This window comes from Sus scrofa, chromosome 2, assembly GCF_000003025.6.
Source record: "Sus scrofa isolate TJ Tabasco breed Duroc chromosome 2, Sscrofa11.1, whole genome shotgun sequence".
NCBI classification, from domain to species: domain Eukaryota; kingdom Metazoa; phylum Chordata; class Mammalia; order Artiodactyla; family Suidae; genus Sus; species Sus scrofa.
In genome coordinates this window covers 38,607,952-38,632,222 of record NC_010444.4, presented here as the reverse complement: position 1 = coordinate 38,632,222, position 24,271 = coordinate 38,607,952, and the positions used below count along the sequence as shown (strand labels likewise).

General features: G+C 41.0%; 1 protein-coding gene across 4 annotated transcripts in view; it reads left to right on the top strand.

Moving 5' to 3' along the window:
• Positions 1–24,271, top strand: part of NELL1 (neural EGFL like 1) — a 945,441-nt gene that overhangs the window by 122,298 nt on the left and 798,872 nt on the right. Inside the window, exon 3 of one of the 4 annotated variants that reach the window (XM_021085299.1) lies at positions 4,892–5,070. The exons of the other annotated variants lie outside the window; for them this stretch is intronic. Coding sequence (XP_020940958.1) covers positions 4,970–5,070 — 101 coding nt within the window. The 5' untranslated portion in view covers positions 4,892–4,969. The remainder of the gene's footprint in view (positions 1–4,891; positions 5,071–24,271) is intronic. 4 annotated transcript variants of the gene reach the window in all.

Genomic DNA, 24,271 nt, shown 5'->3' with positions numbered 1-24,271 from the left:
GGAGGCTTTATAGAGAAGGTGGCGTTTCACCTGGGATTTGAAGTAGGAGTAAGAGTTTGCCAGGTGGAGAGTGTGGGTTGGGGACGTATAGGTGAGGTGGGATAAAGGGTATTTCTGGGCATGACAAGAAAAGCAAAGGGCGGATGCATGACTCCTTTTCCCCTTCCACTCTTCTCCCTTCTCTGGCTGCCTCTAGCATACAAATTACCAGCTAGCATCATTTCTGGTAGAGTTTACCACTGAACATCTTATTCTCAGGCTTCCCTATTACAGTGAGATGTGTCAAGTGCCTGATTGAGCTTAAATATTATTATGATGAGGTTGGGGAAGGGGTGGATGTATTCATTTTCCTGCACTGAATATTATCAGCTTATAACTAGCTCCTTATATGAAGTACACAGGGGTTTCACAAACTGGCAAAGGGATTGTAAAGCATCTTGAATTGATTGTAGGGTAATAATGTCCATCTCCAAAAGGACTTGTTATGATTGTGAAATATCCAACTGTTTTTATATGTTTAAAACTCAGGATGAAGTTAGATCTCCACTTGGGGCTTTTTCTCACTCTGACACTTAGAATTTTAATTGAGCTTCCGTAGCTAGATGTTTAAAATGAGATAATGTTCAAACACTGTAATTAAATTTTTAAAAAGGGCAGCAATAACTTACATACCAACCGACTCAGCTTGGATTCTATAGTGATTCACGTATTGCTTAACCTGAAAATCAGAGCTGTTCTGCTGATTTGCATGTTACTGGGGAACCCTTGCTTAGCAAATGAGGATGAGCTATCAGAAAGCTCTTAAACGCCCTTGAAGAGATGAGCTGAGGGCCTCTCTAGATCCCCCTGGATAGGCAGTAAAAATGGGTCTAGTCCTTTTCTATTTTCCTCATGCCTTTTTAAAGAAAATAGCACTTTATTGAGGTATGATTGACATGCAAAAATCTGTAAATCTTTCTTTTCTTTTTTTTATTTAGGGCCACACCCGTGGGTGCCATATGGAAGTTCCCAGGCTAGGGGTCACATTGGAGCTGTAGCCACTGACCTATGTCACAGTCACAGTAATGCCAGATCCAAGCAGCGTCTGTGACCTATACCACAGCTCACGGCAACACCAGATCCCCGACCCACTGAGTGAGGCCAGGGATTGAATCTCTTGGATACTAGTCAGATACCTTTCCGCTGTACCACAATGGGAACTGCTGAACATCTTTAATGTAAACAACTTGATTGTTTGGACACATCAAATTTTTACACCTGTGAAAGCATCACTACCACCTATGCTGTAAACATATTGGTCACTCCAAAATTCCTCCCTGTGTTATTAGTTTGTGTGTATGTGATAAGAACACTTGATGTAAGCTATACCCCCTTAGCAAAATATAAAATATGTGATGCAGTATTTTTAAGTATAGGCATGCTATTCAGCTTTTTTTTTTTTTTTTTTTTTTTTCCTAAAGCTTATACCAAGGGTATCAAAGTGCCTAGCCAGGCCACCATGTTTTACTAGTCTTGTCCTGGGTCCATGGGTGGCCCGCACCAGTACTGACAGCCAAGTCAGGCTAGGAATGGATGGAAGCAGACCATGAAATGGCAGTTGACCCTAGACTCAGGTTCAGAGAACATATTCAGATTGGATTATTTGGCAAAGTAAAGGTTGGAAACCAAGCAGAGAGACTCTGGGGGACATGTACAAGTTGAAGAGGTCAAGGTCAAGAGAATGGCTCGATGAACTGATGTCAGGACTCAGGGAGCTCTTGAGTAATGAATACCCAAGCCTGCACAGAAAGAAATCAAATAGATGGTACAGCAAAGTAAGTCACTAGCAATGAGGTAATTTCAGTTTCTTTTCTTGGGCCCTGGCAGAGCGTGACATGCTACAAATGCCTAATATGTTGATCGAATTAATGAGAATCTTCTTTTTTTATTTTTCTGAGTTAGGAAGCCCTTTTGCTAGGTCAGGAGTTGCCCTTAGGGCAGATCTGCCCAGAGCCGGCAGATGTGGACAGTGGAATCTTCAGGGATTCATCTGTTTCAAATGAGGATTGGGAAGCTGGGTGCTCCAGGAGACTTTGACAGTTCACCAGTGTCAGGAGAAGTAACCATCTTTCTAGACCTTCATATGGACACCTGAGGTTGGTCTTGAAGTGTGGGTGTGAGCTGTAGGTGTCCAGGAGTGGAAGAGCCACCCTCCAGGTAGAGGGGTGGCATTTAGAGATGCAGGGTGGGCAGGTAAAAGTGGCAGATGAAGCCAGAAGTTTGGTGGTGGTCATGTAGTTAGGAGTCCTGTGTGCTCAGCTTTGCTGGGAGAGCTTGAACTTGGAAGGATGCATGCTGATGAGTCATAAGGCTTTCAGGTAGGCAATGGGTGTAAGAGGCTTAAAGCAGGTCCAGCACGCAATATGGAAGATGGTCCCTGTGTGTGCATCTAAGGCGCTTGACCTGGAAAGCTGGAGAGAACAGCTTTGCCCCAGGGACTTATCATAACAGAACTGTGAAGGCACATACTGTGCAAAAGGGAGAAAAACACCAGGAATGGGAGAGGGGAAGCAGCAGCGGGCAATGCCGTGAGGGTCCCAAGGAAGCACTGAGGACTTTGCTGCATACATGCTCCTATCTCTACGGACTTGAGGCTGCAAAAGACATGATTGAATGTTTTAATTATGTGGTGACTCCTTTTCTTTTCTTTCTTTTTAAAAATCTTTTTAGGGCCACACCTGTGGCATATGGAACTTCCCAGGCTAGTGGTTAAATTGGAGCTGTAGCTGCCGGTCTATGCCACAGACACAGCAACACGCAGGATCTGAGCCATGTCTGTGACCTACACTGCAGCTTATGGGCAACGCCAGATCCTTAACCCACTGAGCAAGGCCAGGGATCGAACCCACATCCTCATGGATTCTAGTCGGGTTTGTTACTCCTGAAGCAGGATGGAAACTCTGTGAACTCTTAAAATACAGATTTTTAGGAATTGTTACAAATATCCTGAATCTCAATCCCAGGGAACTGGGTCCAGTAATCAATGCAAGGCATTTCTAATCATGCCTTTTGCCCCTTCTCCATGAAGGCCAGAGAGAGGAGACTTCCCTCCATCCAGGGCTAGAAGGCACCTAGAAATCTCCCTGCACCTGCTTGGAGGAAACTCTACAGGGTGAATCTGATTGGGATACAGGTTTGGCTGCTGAAACAAAGGCCAAAATAACAGTGACTTAGACAGGATGTAAGTTTAATTCTCTCTCATGTAGCATTGAGAATGCAGATAATCCAAAGTTGATGTGACATAACAAGGTCAGGGAACTTGTAACATCTGGGGGTGTTGCCCTCTGTCCCATGGTTCATGAGGGTTTGCTCCCTGCCTGTTCTAAGCCAGTCTGGTAGAGAACAGAAGTGGAGAGTGTGCTCCTTGTACTCTAATGGCCAGAACTTGACCTCATGGCCATATTTAACTGTAGGAAAGGTGGGGGATGTGTCCTTTATTCTGGGCAGCCATAATAAAGAGTAAAGGCCTTTATTCTGGGCAGCAACCAAGATCCTGTTATTAAAGGAAGGGGAGGAAAGTACTCAGCGGAGGGACAGCTGGCATTCTTTGCCTCCAGTAGCCTTTCAGGTCTTTGCCTCAAGAGTCCTAGTCTCTCTGCACATGTGAGTGTGAATTCCTGGAGAATTAACTTTTATTGCATGATTCCAGGTGAGGAGCTGGCTAGCAGATTGATAGCCCTCCAGGAAAACCATCCAAAGGCTGGCTGTGGAAGCTGGCTTCCTGTGGAAGTTCTCACCATAAAACCCCTTCAAGGAAGAAGAAGCTTTGGCTGAAGCTCATCTAGATATTTGTTTCTCTCTTTTGTTTTTTTTCTTCTTTTTAGGGCCACACCCATGGCAGGTGGAGGTTCCCAGGCTAGGGGTCGAATTGGAGCTACAGCTGTTGGCCTATGCCATAGCCACAGCAATGTGGGATCCGAGCTGCATCTGCAACCTATACCGCAGTTCATGGCAACGCCGGATCCTTAACCCACTGAGTGAGGCCAGGGATCGAACCTGCAACCTCATGGTTCCTAGTTGGATTCATTTCTGCTGTGCCATGACGGGAAATCCTAGATATTTGACTGACATAGTTTAAATTAGCTTGTACTTTGAACATGACCTTTGCGTAGAAGAGAGGGATGAGGGTGTTGAGGGGTGTCTCTAGAGAGAAGATCTGTGACTGATTGGAGGTAGAGGGAATCAGCATTTGCTGAGGCTATACCTTTGTGTGTTAAATACTTTCCATATGGGATGGTATGTCCATTCAGAAGATCTAGATTTCAGGCCAGTCTCTGTTGCTTTCTGATGGTTGGTCTGTTCTACCTCTGAGACACTTATTTTGGGATTGACAAGAACTGACTTTGGTTTTGGTGTATGAGAATGGAAGAAGGAGCCATGGCTTGACTTACCTGAGTCTCAATGTCCTCATCCATAAGATAGAGATACTTGTTGTCATTGTCAAGCTGTGAACAGTAACATTTCTGATTCCATGGACTCCCTTATGTTGTCCTGTGATCTGAAGAGCCTAGGTGACCGATGTCAAAATAGTATGTTTTCATTCTTGAGATAACTTCAAATGAGAACTATAAAACTCTGTAGACACTGTCCATGAACATTTTTATCAAATGAAGTTGCGAAAGCTTTCTCTGTGCCTTGGAGGGATTCATGGGGCTTATCTTAGGGAACTGTTTTCTAGTTGACAGTTGTAGCTAGGGAGGCACCATGTTTATTGCTCCCATAATAGACCAATGCAGGTGCTTCTGGAGAAGCTTCTCTTCTGGGAAGTTCTTGCAGTGGAGATGATAAATCCAAGCTCCATCCACTTTGTTATTCTACCCTCTTCAACATGTGCTGTTCAAAATTTCTGTAGGAGTGATCTTCATTGCAGCATCCAGAAAGAGAAGGATTGCATGTGGGAAGCTGAGGGCAATTCCTGGAAGCAGCATCAATGACTTCTGCTTGCATTCCATTGGCTGGAATCCCAGCATATGGCCATACCTCACAGCAAGAGAGGCTGGGAAATGACTCCACTCTTTGCCAAGAAAGAAAGTACGTGGATTTGGTGATGAGCTAACATTCTCATTGTCTTCTTTTTTTTTTATTATTATTACTCAAATGAATTTATCACATCTGTAGTTGTATAATGATCATAACAATCCAATTTCACAGGATTTCCATCCCATAACCCAAACACATCCCCCCACCCCCAAACTATCTCCTCCATAAGTATTTCAATGTCTGTGAGTCAGCATCTGTTCTGCAAAGAAGTTCCGTCTGTCCTTTTTTCAGATTCCACATGTCAGTGAACACATTGGATGTTGGTGTCTCATTGTATGGCTGACTTCACTTAGCATGATAGTTTCTAGGTCCATCCATGTTGCAAAAAATGCCGGTATTTCGTTCTTTTTAATGGCTGAGTAGTATTCCATTGTGTATATGTACCACCTCTTCTTTATCCACTCCTCTGTCGATGGACATTTAGGTTGTTTCCATGTCTTGGCTATTGTAAATAGTGCTGCAATGAACATTGGAGTACATGTGTCTTTGCGAGTCGTGGTTTTCTCTAGGTAGATGCCCAGGAGTGGGATGGCTGGGTCAAATGGTAGTTCTATGTTTAGTTTTCTGAGGAATCTCCATACTGTTTTCCACAGTGGTTGCACCAATTTACAATCCCACCAACAGTGTACTAGGGTTCCTTTCTCTCCACATCCTCTCCAGCACTTATAGTTTGTAGACTTCTTGATGATGGCCATTCTGGCTGGCCTAAGGTGGTACCTCAGAGTGGTTTTGATTTGCATTTCTCTAATAATGAGTGATGTTGAACATCTTTTCATGTATTTTTTGGCCATCCGTGTGTCTTCTTTGGAGAATTGTCTGTTTAGATCTTCTGCCCATTTTTTGATGGGGTTGTTTGTTTTTTTGGTATGGAGCAGTAGGAGGTGGTTATAAATTTTGGAGATGAATCCCTTGTCAATTGACTCACTTGCAAACATTTTCTCCCATTCTGTGGGTTGTTTTTTCATTTTGTTTAGGGTTTCCTTTGCTGTGCAGGAACTTTTAAGTTTGATTTGGCCCCATTTGTTTATTTTTGTTTTTGTTGTCCATACTCTAAGAGGTGGATCTGAGAAGATGTTGCTGTCGTTTATGTCAGAGAGTGTTTGGCCTATGTTTTCCTCTAAGAGTTTTATAGCATCTGGTCTTATATCTAGGTCTTTAATCCATTTGGAGTTTATTTTTGTGTATGGTGTTAGGGAGTGTTCTAATTTCATTCTTTTCCATGTGGCTGTCCAGTTTTCCCAGCACCACTTATTGAACAAGCTGTCCTTTCTCCATTGTATAGTCTTGCCTCCTTTGTCATAGATTAGTTGGCTATAGGTACATGGGTTGAATTCTGGGCTTTCTATCCTGTTCCACTGATCTCTATTTCTGTCTTTGTGCCAGTACCATACAGTTTTGATGACTGTTGCTTTGTAATATAGTCTGAAGTCCGGGAGCCTGATTCCTCCAGCTCCCTTTTTCTTTTTCAGGATGTCTTTGGCTATTCTGAGTCTTTTGTGCTTCCAAACAAACTTTAACATATTTTGTTCAAGTTCTGTGAAAAATGTCCTTTGATAGGGATTGCATTGAATCTGTAGATTGCCTTAGGTAGTATAGTTATTTTGATAATATTACCTCTTCCAATCCAAGAGCATGGTATATCTTTCCATCCATTTGTGTCATCTTTGATTTCTTTCATCAGTGTCTTATAGTTTTGAGAGTACAGGTCTTTTGTCTCTTCAGGTAGGTTTAATCCTATGTATTTTATTTTTTTGGATGTGATGGTAAACAGGATTGCTTCCCTAATTTCTCTTTCTGCTCTTTCATTGTTAGTGTATAGAAATGCCATTGATTTCTGTGTATTAATTTTGTATCCTGATCTGTCCATTGCTGTAAGTGGGGTGTTAAAGTCCCCCACTATGATTGTGTTATTGTTGATTTGTCCTTTTAAGGTTGTTAACAGTTGCCTCATATATTGTGGTGAACCTATCTTGGGTGTGTAGATATTTAAAATTGTTGTACCTTCTTCTTGGATTGATACTTTCATCATTAGGTAGTGACCTTCTTTGTCCCTTAAAATATTCATTTTAAAGTCTATTTCATCTGATATGAGTATTGCTACTCCAGCTTTCTTTTGATACCCGTTTGCATGAACTATTTTCTTCTATCCTCTCACTTTCAATTTGTATGTGTCCCTAGAAGTGAAGTGGGTCTCTTGAAGATAGCATATATATGGGTCTTGTTTTTGTATCCACTCAGCCAGTCTGTGTCTTTTGGTTGGGGCATTTTAGCCCATTAACATCTAAGGTAATTATTGCTATGAATGTTCTTATTGCCATTTTATTAATTGCTTTGGATTTGTTTTTGTTGCTCTTTTTTCTTTCCTTCTGTTGTTCTCTCCTCTTCTGGTTTGATGACTATCTTTAGTGTTGTATTTGAGTTGATTTTTCTTAGTTGTTTGTGTATCAATTGTAGATTTTTGGTTTGCAGTTATTCTGAAGTTTTGATATGAGTCTATATGTATATGAGATTGTTTTAAGTTGTTGTTCTCTTAATTTCAAGTGCATCTCCAGTGTCCTGCATTTGTACCCACCTCTTCTTATGATTTCTGGTTTTGGTGGTATAATTGTGCGTGGATGATTTTGTATCTTTACTGTATATATACCTTTACCGGTGAGCCTTGTCATTTGTGGTATTTTTGTTTCCTGTTGCTGTCTTTTCTTTTATGCCTAGAGAAGTTCCTTTAGTATTTGTTGTAAGGCTGGTTTAGTGTTGCTGAATTCTCTCAGCTTTTGCCTATCTCTGAAACTTTTGTTTTCTCCTTCAAGTCTGAATGAGAGCATTGCTGGGTAAAGTAATCTTGGTTGGAGGTTTTTTCCTTTCATTGCATTAAGTATATCATGCCACTCCCTTCTGGCCTGCAGAGTTTCTGCTGAAAAATCTGCTGATAGCCTTATCAGGGTTCTTTTCCCTAGCTACTTTCAAGATTTTCTCTTTGTCTTTAATTTTGGTCAGTTTGATTAATATGTGTCTCAGTGTATTCCTCCTTGGGTTTATTTTATATGGTACTTGTTGTGCTTCCTGGATTTGAGTGAGTAGTTCCTTTCTCATGTTAGAGAAGTTTTTGGCTGTTAGCTCTTGGAATAGTTTTTCTGTCCCCTTCTCTCTCTCTCTTCTCCTTCCGGGACCCTATAATACAGATGTTGGTGTGTTTAACGTTGTCCCAGAGTCTCTGAGACTCTCTTCATTTGTTTTCAATCTTTTTTCTCTTTTCTGTTCTGCATCCATAATTTCTACTAATCTGACCTCCACCTTGCTTATTCGTTCTTCTGCCTCATGTATTCTGCTGTTAGCTGCTTCTAGTGAATTTTTCATTTCAGTTACTGTATTTTGCATCTCTTTTTGTTTAAGTTTTATATCTTGTATCTCTTTGCTCAGTGTTTCCTGTAAGTTATCCATCTTTGCCTCCAGTTTATTTCCAATGTCTTGCATCATCCTCAGCATCGACAGTCTAAAGTCTTTTTCCTGGAGGCTGAGAATCTCCTGATCACTTAGCTGACTTTCTGGGTTTTTTTCTTTCTCCCTCATCTGAGTTATAGTTCTCTATCTTTTCATTTTTATAGGTTTTTGGTGTGGTGACCTTTTTGCAGATGATGGAGTTGTAGCCTCTCTTACTTCTGGTGTCTGCCCCCCTCATGGCTAAAGTCAGTATGGGGGTTTGCTGAAGGCTCCCTGATGGGAGGGGCTGATGCCTACCCACTGGTAGGTGGAGCTGATTTTAATCCCTCTGGTTGGTGGGGCTTAGTCTCTGGATGGAATTAGAGGCATCTGTGTGCCTGAGGGGTCTTTAGGCAGCCAGTTTACTGAGGGGTGGGACTGTGATCCCACCTGGATTGTTGTTTACCCTGGGTCTTCTCATCCTGACTGATGGGTTGCACCAGATTTCCCAAAATGGCCACCTCCAGAAAAATGCACGCTGCTGAATATTCCTGAGAGCTTTGCTTTCAATGTCCTTCCCTCACAACCAGCCACATTCACTCCTGTTTTCCCAGGAGGTCCTCCAAGAACTGTAGTGGATTTGGTCCAGATTCCTATGGAGACTGCTTTGCCCTGGGACCCAGTGCATGTGAAAGTCTGTGTGTGCCTTTTAAGAATGGGGTCTCCATTTCCCCCAGTCCCATGGCCTAGCCCCACTGGCCTTCAATGCCAGATGCTCCGTGAGCTCTTTCTCCTAGTGCCACATCTCCACACATGAGGGTTTGATGTGTGGCTCAGAACTCTCACTCCTGTAGGTGGGTCTCTGTGAACCAGTTAGTTTCCAGTCTGTGGAGCTTCCCACCTAGGAGGTACAGGGTTTTTTTATATTGCACAATTGCCCCTCCTACCTCTTGATATGTCCTACCCTTTTTCTTCTGGAGTAGGATATCTTTTTTAAGGTTTCCGGTCCATTTGGGTGAAGAATGCTCAGCCTTTAGTTGTGAATTTTGTTGTGTTTTAGGAGAGAAGTTGAGCTCCAGTCCTTCTATTCCACCATCTTAATCCCATCTCCGCTGACAGTCTCTTCTATGCTGAGCTGATGTGCATTGTCTTTCTCATTTTTAAAAACGGTGTTCTCTGTGAAGAGAGTTGTGCAGTTGTGAAGGAGAAACTTTGCTTAAGTGACTTGCATCTGTTCTTACGGGCACAGTCCATTAAGAACATATAAGTTCCCAAGAAAGCTTTGCTACCAGCTCTTACCTTCATTCACACGGTGCTAACAGTCTCAGCAGCTCTTTGCTGGTGCCAGCAACTTCATGTCTTTTATAATATCCTATACATGGTGTCATGGAGTAGAAAGAACCATTAGCATTAAATAAATCTGGGTTCAAATCTTTGATCTACCACTTACTGGCTGTTTTATGTTAGATTACTTTGTATCTTTGAACTTCTTAATCTGTTATAGTAGATATATTAATGTATTATTATAATACATTCCCTATGGGTTTATTCTGCGGATTTGAAACAATGTCTGTCATATAGTAGGCCCTCAATAATTGGTTGTGTTGGTGGTTATATAGTTGTGCTTACTGTTCTTAGCCCAAAGGACATGGGTTAGTTTTTTTTCTTAATGTCTTGCTTTATCTCATATGCTCTACTCTTGGGATATCTATTAATATCAATCATGCTTGAAATCTGATCTCTACATCTAACTTGGAAACACTAGGGGCCCTTAAAAAGCCTAATCGTAACAATAATACAAATTGGTCATTATTTTAGTGACAGATGGAGGAGCCACTGGCTGCAGTTTTCCAAAATTTTGTTGAAATATTTGTTGCTGCTCAAATTTTGCTCAGGATGGCTAGAAATGAGGGCTTTATGGAAGGACCTGTTTTGGAGTTCTTCTTCCCCAGTAATTGGTGATCTGCTGGTTTCTGCCCTCTGTATGTCTTGGACCTTCCCTGCTCTTTGGTACCTACCCAGTCTCCTGCAAGATAGGAGAACCCTTCATTTCCTTCTCTTGTTATCTTTATCTATTTCTTCTCATTCCCTTCCAGAAAGTCCCTTCTGGTCAATTTGAGTAGCTCATGTTCTAGCCATTTCTCTTGTCTGCAATGGTGACAGGTTGGAACAGGAATTGAAGGTTTCCCTTGATTTATTGTAAGAATGATCCTGGGGGAGAGAAGGAGAAGCCATGAGCCAAGGTCTTGTTGAGATAGGGCAGAATCAAGACAGAATGCATGGAGGATCCAGTCTTTTTTTCCTCCAAAAAGGTCATAGACTTCTCTGCTGAGATGTTGATCATTGGTATGGCCTCCGTCTTTGGCTCTGCATTTTGGGGGAGTAATTTTTTTACAGTAATTACAGTAAAGAGTAATTTATTTAACATTTTATTTTGAACTAATTTTGGACTTAGAGGGAAGTTGCAAAATGGTACCAAGTTCTTGTATATTCCCTGCCTTCCTTTAATGTTAACATTTTAGGTAACTATGGGAAAAATGATCAAAAGCAGGAGATCGACATGCTGCAGGACTGTTAACCAAATTGCATACCTTATTCGAGTTTTATCAGTTTTTCCACTCATATATTCTTTCCCTCCCTGTTCTCTGATCCTGTCTAGGATCCCACATTGTATTTAGTTACTATCCCTCCTTGATCTCCAAGCTGTGGCAGTTTCCCAGACTTTCCTCATCTCTCATGAGTTTGACATATCCAATTATTTTGTAGAATACCCCTCAACTTGAGTTTCTGACATTTTCTTAAGCCTTCTTTTGGGGGCAAGAATACTATAGAAATGATGTTATGCTCTCCCTAGGCATTCTGTTGAGGCTTATGTCGATATGCTGACATATCTTATTACTGGTCCTATTAACTTTGGTCACTTGGTTAAAGTGGAGCTTAAAGTGGAGCTTAATTATTTTCTTTTCTATGAAGTGTCCATATTTCTTTTGGTAATTAAAGGAAGGAGTATTTTACAAAGATCTTTTCCAGGGCACAAAGGAGAAGCTGCTTTTGAGTCGCTGGGCTGAGCAGGTGTGCTTATAGGTAGGCTTGTTTGTGGAAGGAGGAGCAGGGTTGGAAGTCATTCCTCATAACACCTCATGTTCTCTCGACCCAATTGCTCTCTCCAGCTTCTTTCTTCACAGAACTTGCTCGTTTCACTCCTTTATTGTTTAAGTAGGCCAGCAGAATTCCTTTTTACATTTCATTGTAAGGTCTTCTGTTGAAGGAGACTCAGCATAAAAAAAAATCATCTTTCTGGGTCTCCTCTTGGTGTGATGGAAAGGGAGGCATTTTTACAAATGCATTTACAAATATTTCAAGTGATTGTGAAATTCCTAGTGTGGAAAGCAATTGCTCCATCTTCTTTTTAGGAGATTTGACTTTTGAGGCTTTCTTAGTATTTGAAAGCAGTTGCCCAGCAAACTCTGACATCAGAGAAGGTTTCAGTCATGGTTTCCTACTCCAAGGGCATATGAGTTGGTTTCTGATCACCTTCTCTTGTATCCTCTTTCCAAGGCCAGAGACAAAGACGAATACCTCTCAAATCCATTCTAATGTCCAGGAAGGGTTTTGTTTATTTATTTTTATTATTTTGGCATGAGGAAGTTCCCAGGTCAGGGATTGAGTCTGAGCTATAGCCATGACAATGCCAACTCCTTAACCTGCTGATGCACGAGGGAACTCCAGGAGTTTTTACCTCTAGTCCAACCTGCACATCTTAATAACCATACTCATCTTGTAAGACTTCGCTATAGATGGTATGGCTTGCAGACTAACAGCAATCGCATCTGGGGGCTTATTAGAAATGCAATATCTAAACCACAGCCAAGACCTACCAAATCAGAACCTGCACTTTTAACAAGGTGATTCATATGCATTTTAGATTCTATGGAGCCTCAAAGTCAGCCTCAGGATGATGGTGGCCAGGAAGCTTCTTCCGCCCTTAAGCAGACATGATGGGGATGGGGACGAGAACAGGATTCTGACAGTGCTGGGAAAATGGATTCATTCTGAAGCCCATGAGTTCTTTTGGGAGGTGGGAGGTCTCTGATTATACTGGCTTCCTAAAGTTCTATCGAGTGTGGGAGGCAGCCCTGTAGCATGGATGCACCTCATCTGCCTTCTGAACTGTTGGAGGTTGGGCTTGGGTGCTCCAAGTTTGCCCCGAATGAATTATTGTCAAATCAATTTGCCTAACAGTTTACTTAATGATAATTTCCGCTAGTAGTACTACTGACACAAACTTCATGTTGGTGAAATTCATAACCTCTCACGTGTGATAATAAGATAAATTGGTTTTATTCGAACTTGGTTTTAGGTAAAGCTTGCTTCAGGCAAATTTTCGCTTTACATATATTAGCCCTAGGTAAATTGATTTAAAATAAATTCACCTGATCCAGGTGAGCTCCTTTGAGGAGGGGCCAGGGCATTCAGAATAGGTGGTGGCAGTAACCTCGCCTACGGAAATGTTTAGTCATTATTTCCACTAACAGGGATACTGGCTATGGTGGAGGCTTTGTAATAGCAAGTGGGCTGGTGGGAACTTGTTACACAGGTCCCCTGAGAGAGTGACCATATAGGTCTGTTGGGTGTCTTGTCTTATTATGAACAAACATTAGCTCTTAGGTCTGGCTGGTTTTATCTCCTAGGTGCCTTCCTAAGTATGGTTCTTCTCAGTAATGCTGCATGTTCAAGAGATCCTTTATAATGCTCACGTTTAGCCTGTGCTTATCAGTCTGGGTGGCCTTCTCCCAGTGGGATTCAAATAGATGCAGCTTTGTTGCAGAACCATGTTTTTTTCCCACTTATCTCTATTTCCAATTGTACATTTTTAAATGGTAATTATTTTGATAATGCTTATCTCCCCCCACCCCCCGCCCCAGTTGTAAACTCTTTGAACACATGGACTCTATCTTTTTTTGATTATCATAACTTCCAAGCTTAGCATAGGGTATAGTGTATGGTAGAGACTAAATAATTATTTGGGGACTAAATGGATGAATGCATTGATGAACCTCTGGTTTTTATTAACTGTAATATATCAATATAGCACACTCCACAGCTTATTGTGATCCATCAAATTGCTTTGATATTAAAGCTGAGAATGAGAATCATTCTTGTAGAAAGTAAAAGTTCCTTGTCAATGTAATACATTGAAGCAACACTTAATGATAGCCATCTGTTGAGTTTTATAGCAGTCTAGTTATGATACATACTTTACCTACAATATACTTAACTATATTTTGAGAGCTGTGGTCTTCCTCACAGAAGCATTTGGCGATCACTGGACTCTGTTGGCTAAGGCAGTAACTCTTGGCGTCTAGTACTGTGGAGCCATCAGCACAATGGACAAAGGAAGGTACTACCCCAGGTCTGTTCAAAATGTCAGTTTTGGGAGTTCCTCTTGTGAGTCAGTAGGTTAAGAACCCGACTAGTATCCATGAGGATGCGGGTTCGATCCCTGGCCTCACTTATTGGGTTAAGGATCTGGCGTTGCTGCAAGGTGTGGCATAAGCTGCAGGCATGGCTCAGATCTGGCATTTGTGTGGCTGTGATGGAGGCAAGCAGCTGCAGCTCCGATTCAACTCCTAGCCTGGGAACTCCCATATGCCTCAGGTGCAATTCTTTTTTTTAAAAAAAGGCAAAGTGTGAGTTTGTTTCCATCTTAGAGTGACTGGCCTCTCCCAGTGCAACTGAGCCTATGTTGTCTGCCATTCTGGTGACTCCTATGAGTAGTCAGGAGGTAGTTTTAATTACAGGACAAGTGAATCTGTGTTGATTCTCATGGTTCTTTCATCTGAGAGAGTCTGTCTTAGATGTCATTGTTCTAGCTTTGTGTCTTTGGTCAAGTCAGTTCTCTGTGACTTGGTTTCTTCCCTTGCTAGCTGAAGATAATGATAGTTCCTTATTCATAGGGTTATTCTAAGAAGCCACTGCAATATTGTATACATGGTACTTATCAAGCTTGTGTGTGGTAAGAACCTAAAAAATGTTAGCAATTATTATGAACAGTATCATTATTTAAATGGTGCTTTTACTATATTACTTTCTTGACAAGGTACTTTTATTTTCTGCAACATTGGTCCTCAACTTCAATATCAAAGTAGTTTGATATATAAAAATCAGCTGTGAGAGGTGCCATATGTAATTTATTGTTGTTAATAAAACCTAGAGATTTATTAAGGTACTCATTAATTTATTCCAAAAATATTAAGTCTGTATGCTAGGCCCTATGCTAGACTCTGAAGATGCAATGGAGAACAAATGCATACACAGTCTGTGTCGTGGAGTATTCAGTCCAGTGAGATAGGTAGAGCTTTATAAAATAAAGGTGATACTTAAGGGGAGAGTGAAGGATGAGTTGAAGTTAACTAGGTAAAGCTTGGCAGTTAATGTTCCAGGTGTCAGTGGCAGAATGTTCAGGCACCTTGTGGTAGGGAACATGTTATGTCTGAAGCCTTGAAAGAAGTTTGATGTGGAGAGTGTACAAGAGCAATGAGAAGTCATTCATCCCAACCAACCCACCCCCAAGCTTAAAATCCATCTGTGACTTCTCACTGATACTGAGCTTTAAGACTAGAATTCTTAAACATGGCCTTCAAGAACCTACCTATCCATTTTTTCAGCTTATGCACTCTTCACCTCATGATTTTAAAGATCTGTCTCTTCTATTGGATCAGAAGTTATGTCTTGAGCTCACTGAATTTGAAGGATTCAGGTGCAATTGTCAAGTAGACAGTTGGCTGTAAAAGTATACAGCTTAGAAGACAGGTCTAGCGTGAAGATAGAACTTTGTGATTCATTTATGTTAAAAAGTACCCTAACATGACAGAATGGGGTCAGAGTACACCAGAGCCACGTACTTGATGTGCTTTCTAAGAGGGGAGAGAAGGGACTGGAGTTGGCAGTAACATACTAGAAATTGACACCTATGGGAATGTTTCATGCCTATGAACATCACCTGCCTATTACCATAGCAGGAAATGGTTTGAGAATCACTAGGATAAAAAACAAATGTCAGAGATTGGGTCTATGAATATAACCCCAGTTTACCCTTCTGGTTGTTGTCCATCTCTGCTTCTGTCCTCTCTGCACATGTCCTCAATTCACACGTCCTGGAATATTACTCAGCCATAAAAAAGAATAAAATAATGCCATTTGCAGCAACATGGATGGATCTAGAGATTATCATACTAAGAAAGTCAGACAGACAAATACCATATGATATATGGAATCTAAAAAAATGATACAAATGAACTTAGGTATAAAACAGACTTAGATCTACAGTCATAGAAAACAAACTTATGACTACCAAAAAGGAAAGGTGTGGGGAGGGATATATTAGGAATTTGTGATTAACATATACATACTTCTACATGTAAAATAGATAACTAATAGTATGTACTGTATGGCACAGGGAACTATATTCAGTATTTCATAATAACCTATAAGGGAAAACAATCAGAAAAAGAATATATATAAATGATTCAGTTTTATATATATATATATATATATATATATATACACACACACACACTTTGCTAAGTGATTCAATTATGTGTATGTATATATATACATATAAATATATATAAAATGGAATCATTTTGCTGTACACTTGAAACTAATACAACATTGTAAATCAACTATACTTCAATAAAAAAGTAAAATCAGTAAGCATATATACGAGAAGTAAATAAATAAATGGATGGTAGATCATGGGAGGTTTTAGTAAGTATGGGGAAGAGACTGGAATGGCCTATGTAATAGTGTATTAGAGTTTAAGACATTAGTATAAAGTTGTATTTAGCTTAATTTAGATGTAGATATATATGTATAGAAATAGATATATAGATATGTATACGTACTGCTTATTACAACACATATATTTCTTAGTTCTATTAGCACCGAGCCTAAAAACAACGTCACAGTAGCAATGAGCACTCTAAATGTTGAGATCTTGGTTTCTAATACCATTGTCCAAAAAAAACCCCAGACAGTTCTTCTTAGAGAAATGTCTGATTTTGGAACTGGGCAGAAAACACATAAGACAAGCCTTAAGTATCTTGAGTAATAGAAACTAAGGAAGTGGTCAAAACAATAAAACTGAGAAACTGCAAGTGATGGGAATATGATAAAGGGGCATAGGAACCAACTGAGAAAACTTACAATGGCAAGAACTGGAGAAATTTAAGGACAAGATAAAGGAATATTGGATAATAACCCAAAGTATGAAATGATAACCCATGAGTACACTTAAATAAATGTTTGAATAAATTGATGGACTGAATAGACCTCCCTCGGAGTAGGATTACAAATGATGTATGTGGATACTCCACCCTCAGGGAAGTGGAGCATTACTCCTTAAGTGTGGACTGCACATAGGGACTTCCTTCCAAAGAAACACAGTATGAAAAGGGGGAGGGGAGGACTAACTTTACAGAGGAGAAACCTGACCGATACTACTCAGCCAGGTAGGTTAACATTAACAGCGATAAGTCATGTTCGTGGCTTGATTCCTTGATATGTTATGAGAATTGCGTTTCACCTCTGTGGCCTTCCTTCCCAAAATCCAAACCCAAGTCTAAGCATGAGAAAAACAGACAAATCCCTGTTGTGGGAAATTCTACAAACTATCTCATCAGTGCTTCTAAATGTTCCCAAGGTCATAAGGCAAGTCTGAACTGCCACAGCTAAAAGGGATCTAATGAGACATACCGACTGAATTTAATGTAGTGTCCTGGATGGGATCAGGGAACAGAAAAGGGATGTTAGGTAAAAACTAAGGTAACATGACTGAAGTATTGACTTGAGTTAACAATAATGGATCAGTATGGTTCATTAATTGCGATAAATGTGCCTTCTATATGAATATAAGATGTTAATAGGAAACTGGTTATGGGGTATGGAAGAACCTTGATGTCTCTGCGGTTTTTCTGAAAATCTATAACTATTCCAAAGATTGAAAGCTTTAGAAGGATACACAGGAAACTGATAACAGTGGTTGCCTATGAGGAAAGTTTGGCACTAAGAAGATGGAGTGTAGGCTGGGAGGGAAATTTTTCACTGAGAACCTGAGAGAGATACTTATTTTTGAACCATGGAAATAAAAAAAAAAAATCAGTAAAGTTAAGAAAATTGAAGATTTTATATTTCCTGTCTGGGAATAATAATTGAATTGTTTAGAAAATCTTAGAAATGTTGATACTACTATGTATATATATGTTGGCCATTACTACAACTACGACTACTGGTACTATTTTGGTTATTTTTTCTTAAATCTTGATATTTAGAAATACCTTAATTTAGAGTTCCTGGAGATCTGGAGCTGTCCCTTAGGCTTAAGACACAGTGTGGAGTTCCCATTGTGGCTCAGTGGGTTAAGAACCTGACATAGTGTCCACAAGGATGTGGCTTTGATCCCTGGCCTTGTTCAGTGGGTTAATGATCTGGTGGTGCCACAAGCTGTGGAGTAGGTCTCATATGTGGCTTGCATCTGGTGTGGTTGTGGCTGTGGCTGTAGTCTGCAGCTGCAGCTCTGATTTGACCCCTTGCCTGGGGCCTGGGAACTTCTATATGCTGCAGGTATGGCCATAAAAAAAGAAAAAAAAAGATACAGTTGTGTGATTGAATCTCCACTCCTTGGGCTTGGTTGCTTAGTAACTATTTATATTTCACTTTTCAAGGCTTTGGCAGTTAAATACTAATAATCTCCCTTTTGTTCCAGTAAACTAGCTTATCACTTGATTTTTAAGTTTCTTCTTTCAGTTGAATTTTGTCTTATCTTAAATTTTTCAAGTTTCAATGTCTTCTCTTCTGCGTCTCAGTTTCTAGGAAAGTTAGTACCCAGGCTTTGCTTCAGTAAGAATAGCAAGCCTGCTCCCATGCTTTTAAAGACTGTCATGGAACTGTTGTGAACAGGTGTGAAGAACCTTATTTTTACATTTCATTTTAACAGTGAAGGTTTTATTTTCAATAACGGAGGCGTTTGTAATGCCGTCACCATTAATATCTTGCTAGATGTTTGCTAAGAGGATCAATTACAGAACTAATAGGTAAGTTTACAAGTGCAAATAAAACCTGGTGGTCAAGTCTAAACCAGGGAAAGGGGAATGCAGAGAACATTGTTGCTGAAAAAAGACAGGAGGTGGACTCTCATCAGCATCACTTCTTGGAGGCTGTTTACATGTGCAGAAAGAAATAAGGAAGGGGAATCCTCATTACTCTTGGGCACTCAGCATTTTCCAAATGTTCTGTCATTTTTTGCCCCTTAAATCTGTGAGGCAGGTGTTACTTTCTACTAGATGAAGAAAAAGAGGCTCAGAGAAATGATGTGTCTTGTTTGCATTTACACAGGGATGAAATGGCTGAGGCAGGGATTGAGCACCAGGTGGCTGGATTCTGAAGCCTTTTGTATACTAGGCTTTTTTCTTTCTTCTTCTTCTTCTTTTTTTTTTTTTTTTTTTTGATGTCTATCCTTTCTACTGTACACAGTGCTCTGAATAAAGGAGCCAGAAGTTGGGATTCATGGGAATTAGCCCAGGTAAATTAGAACTTGGTTTTAAATTAGATAGCTTTTAGTAGACTAGGAGAGAACTTGGGACTAGAACCCACTGAAGATACCTGATTTATAGAAGGACCACCAACTTCTTCTGTTTCACTGAATGTAATGTTTGAGGCCAAAATATTGGGACCTGATATTAGAAAAATAAAGAGTTCGTGAGAAAGATACCAATGTATTCTTTTGGTATTTATTTCTCTAAATAGCTCCTGAAACCCATGCATTTTAAAAGAGATGATTTATTGATACTGTTTTAGCTGCATTTTCTGGGCAGAATTCCATGTTTGATTTTAGAAGAAAATGCAGTTATAAGTCTGTGGGTCTGCAGGCAGAAAATTGGCACTTTGAGGTTTCAGCAACTGGCAATGTGTAGGGACATACTTCTATGAGTGTTTCAATTTTTAAAGGTATAAAACCTATATACCCTAAGTTAGAGTGTTCCAGTTTCCCCTTCTGGTAACAAACCATCCCCAACTTAGTATGTTCACAGATTGTATGGGTCAGGAATTTGGACCCTGTCCAGAGAGGGATGGCTTTATTCCACAATGTCTGTGGCTTCAGCTAGGAAGAGAGGATAGCTGGGGAAACCATCTGGAGGTGTTTTCAGTCATATGTCTCGTATTTTTACTGGTTGTATGGCTGGGGTCTATCCTGGTGGTTGGAGGTGTTCATCAGAGGACTGATATGTAGTCTCCCCAGAATGAGCTGGGCTTCCTCACAGCATGGTGGCATCAGAGTGGTCAGACTTCTTACATGGTGACTCAGGTCTTCCAGTTCAAGACCTCTGGCAAATAAGACAGAAACTGGACCATGTTTTATGACCCAACCTTGGATGTCATCAATAAGAATCACTCTTGCTCTTCAAGGGCTGACAAGCCTACCTAGTGGATTCAAGGGTAGGGGGCATAAATCCCACCTTTTCAATTGGAAACCTGTCAAGATTATGTGGTAGGAGACCACTTGAGGTGGACAATGTCCTTGTGGGTCTTTTTTTTTTTTTTTTTTTTTTTAATATCATTTGCCAGAGTATTTGGCTACATAGTGCAGGTTATCTGTTTCGTACAGGACTGGAGTTGACTGTATGCATGCCTTCTGCCATTTCTTTCTATTTATAGTCTAGCAGTAGTGTCATGTCCATGGTTACTTCTCAGTTTTTTGCCTTTCCTGAGTTTCATGCTCCTGTACCTCTCTTTAAAAAGTCAAGGTAATCCAATAACCTCTAAATCTCTGTGGATTAACAGTGACACTTTATTTTTATTTAGCCCCAGGGTAGTGTTAGTCTGGGTGAAGAATGGTGTCCATGCTCCCTGCAGCCATGTGAGGACCCAGACTTACTCCATCTAATGGCACCACCACCCACCAAAGCCTCAGAATCATCTGTTAGCACCTCTGCAGCTGGCATGGTGAAGGTACCCCTCTCTTGCCTGCCTGGCGCTGGTCATACATGTCACCTCTACTCATGCTTTGGTCATATATATCAGTTCTGTTCATGTCTTATTGGTGACAGCTAGTCATTATATAATTCCCCCCCTAGATTCAAAGGCACTGGGAAATATAGTCTGGTGCGTGCCAAGGAAGACAGGTGGGGTGTGAATATTAGCTACGTCTCCTATATTGGTCACATCTGCCATCTCCTATCCTCTCTCCTCCAGGCTGCTAAGGAGCCTGGAGCCTAAGTACTGCCGGAAGAATCAAGCACAGAATGAAACTAACTGAGCAACTGGTTTTTCAGCTTCTTTTCAAGTGTACCAGTTGACAAAGTAGCATTATGAATTATAGGAATTTAGACCTGAGATTATTAGGGATTATTTAGTTCAGTGGCTTAAAACGATTTTTGGAAGCAGATTGCTTTTATCCAAACAATCTTAGGGGAAACTCCAATTTATATAACAGATAAGAGTGAGGCTGCTCTGGTTAAAAAGACACTGCATCCCCACACTTTTCCCTCTGCTGTAGACCCTAAGGCTTTTCCAAGGAATCCAGGGCTCTATGGATCAGATCTATGCACTTTATTAAACAGACCTGAGAAACCGAGGCAAAGACATTTATGCCAAAGATTAGGTGGTTTGTCTGTAGCAGATTTAGGGTTGAAATCAAGTCTTGGGATCCTTGCACCAGAGCTCTTTGTACTGCTATTTAGTTAAAAATTGTGCCATTGCCTCTTTTCAGTGTACATAGTCCTTGAGACTCCTCGCTCCAGGTAGGACATTCTACCTTACTAGTGTTTTTAGCTGCTTTTCTTCATTGTCTCAGCAGGGGGCAAAGGTCCATGAGGGGGACAAGAGCTTCTCTAGGAAGAGCTATAGTATTTCTCTCCACAGATAATGATTTTTTCATGGCATGAGAAACGGGGGCTTGCACTTGAGTCAGCAGGGAGATGCTGTGGCATCGTGGGGACCAGGGATGGGGGCTACCTGAATTCATCTGAACTCTCTTGCCCTCTGACCCAAATATGATCATGCCAATGTGTCTGGAGGGGAGCATAGTGTGTTGAAAACCACATGGGCTCTGGAATTCATCAGACCTGGACTTGAATCTTAGGAGTTCTGTCACTTGGGCAAGACACTTTCTCAATTTGAGCCTCAGGTTTCACACTTAGGATGTGAATTGAATACTGGCATTGAAGATTGTTGGCAGCATTGGAGGTGATGTATTGGAAACATCTTACACAGTAGAAAGTAATGGGATGTTGCCATTGGGAGCATCTACTTGGCGTCTGCCAGAGCCACATGTACATCAGAGTTCCGTCACCCGTATGAGCTTCACATCTTAACTTTCTTTTCTGTGAAATGAGGTAGTAGTTAAAAGCATGGACTTGGGATGCTGCATAAAGCAGGAACCCTGGAGCCAGACTCTTTTCATTGGAATCCTAGTTCTGCTCTTACCTAGCTGGCTAGCCTTGGGAAAGTTACTTGATCTGTTTCTTGGCTTCATTTTCTATAAAATGGGGATGGTAATAGCTGGTAACATTTGAGGTTGCAGTGAAGATTAAATGAGTACATATTTGTAGAGTAATGCCTGGCACGTAGCGCTGTGGAAATGTTAAAGCAAATAACAGGTAAACATCTCACAGGGTGCGGTAGGGATGGTTTTGATATGAAATGCCAAGGCCTGCAGTCATTCCCTGGCAATAAGCAACATACCTATTGGCTATTATTGAATAAAAGTTAGCTAAATTGTTAAAGGCAGAATTTATCTTTCCTGGGTCCTACAGAATTCTGGGCACTATGCTGTTTTCTTTAATCATTATGTTTCAGGATTTGGGGGAGCAGTGCACCCAGGTGCTTCTGGTGATGATTTGTTTCCCCTCAGAGAAAGTAGCTAGCAGCATGCCTGGCTTTATCCTTGTCCCAGTAATCTCTGCTAGGGATGTACACTGGGTAGATATGGCCTTGTTTCCCAAATGCACTTTGCCTTGACCTCCCCACCCAGACTTCTGGGAAGTAGTTGATTGATTAGGGGCACAGGGAGACTGCAGTTGGAATGTAAGCAGTCACTGCACTAACTCTGCAGCTCTGTGGGGTGTGAGGTGTTTCTCCAAACAGTCAACATACATCCTTGTGGAATTGCTGGAAAACAGACTTTCATAGAAATGTTTTACTTTACTAATGAATTAGTACTCCATACCATGTAAAATTAACTTTTGTCGTTTTCAACCCAGTATACAGAGGAAATACACTCTTCCAGCAATAAACACGTCAACTTTTTTTTTTTTTTTTTTTAGGGCTGTAGTCACAGCATATGGAAGTTCCCAGGTTAGGGGTGGAATCGAAGTTGCAGCTGCTGGCCTATGCCACAGCCATAGCAATGCCAGATCTGAGCTTCGTCTGTGACCTACACTGCAGCTCAATGGCAACACTGGATCCTTAACCCACTGAGCGAGGCCAGGTATCAAACCCGGGTCCTCATGCATCCTAGTCGGGTTCATTAACTGTTGAGCCATGAAGGGAACTCCAACACTTTGACCTTTTGAGTACTGTGGTCATCCTATCTATCTGAATTCTCAAAAAATGGATTGCTTGGTATAAGTTTTTAGGAAAACAACAATCATTTTGATAATGGTAACTTGGTTGATTGTGATCCACCTATATTATTTGGAATTTTTGTTCCTGAATTTTATTTATGAGTATAATGTGGGTTTCAGGTAGTTTTGTGAAATGTGACTTCAGTTCATGGAAACTGATTGTTTCTAATATTTGGAGTGGGCTTTGGAAAACTATATATACTGATGCGTAAGTACACAAAGGCTTAGGTTTAAAAATATCAGCTATAGACTAGTACCCATGAAGATACAGGTTTGATCCCTGGCCTTGCTCAGTGGGTAAGGATCTGGTGTTGCTATGAGCTGTGGTGTAGGTTGCAGACGCAGCTCAGATACCACGTTGCTGTGGTGTAGGCTGTCAGCTACAGCTCTGATTTGACCTCTAGCCTAATAACCTCCATATTGCCCCAAGTGTGGCCCTAAAATAAAGAAAAAAGAAAAAAAAAAGAAAAAGAATACTGAGTTATATAAATACAGGGTGGGAAAGATTCACTCTCACAGTATTCGTGTCAGAAGACTTGTGGTGTTAGAGGTTTGGAAGTCAGGGTGAGTACTGGGATGCACTAAGGGTTGTGTGCAGCCCAGAGGAGGTGTCTTGATTCCTGGATGCTGTATCCATCCTACCATACCTGAGAGCATGGTGACCAAGTCAGGAAAGGATCCAGAAAGAAGGTTTAAGACAGCATTCTTGACCAGGAAGGCCTTTTAGTCTAGGTAGGGGACAGGAATATAAAAGCTAGAGCTGGAGCTGCTTGTTCTGAAAGAGAAAACCTCTGTGGTGAATATCATTGCTGTTTACAAGTATTTGCAGGGTGAACAGGTTGTTCTGGGAGCCAAGACAGTTCACTGGAACAGCACACTTGGCTGAAGTCCCAGACTAAGGGGAGAAATGCTGCTGGCCAAATCTGGCTAGTATTTTCATTACCCATACAGCTGACCCCTCCCATTAAACTCCCAGGAAGATCCTAAAGCACTTGAGGCTTGAAGAGAGAGGACTGGTCAGGGCAGAGAGCTCCTCAGACATTGGTTTCCTATCACCTCTAGTGCCCTTCCTTCCCCTGCAAGCACCGCATAGCTCTTAGTTGCTCACAGCATTACATTTCTGCTTCCTCACCATGAACACCTGGCCAAGA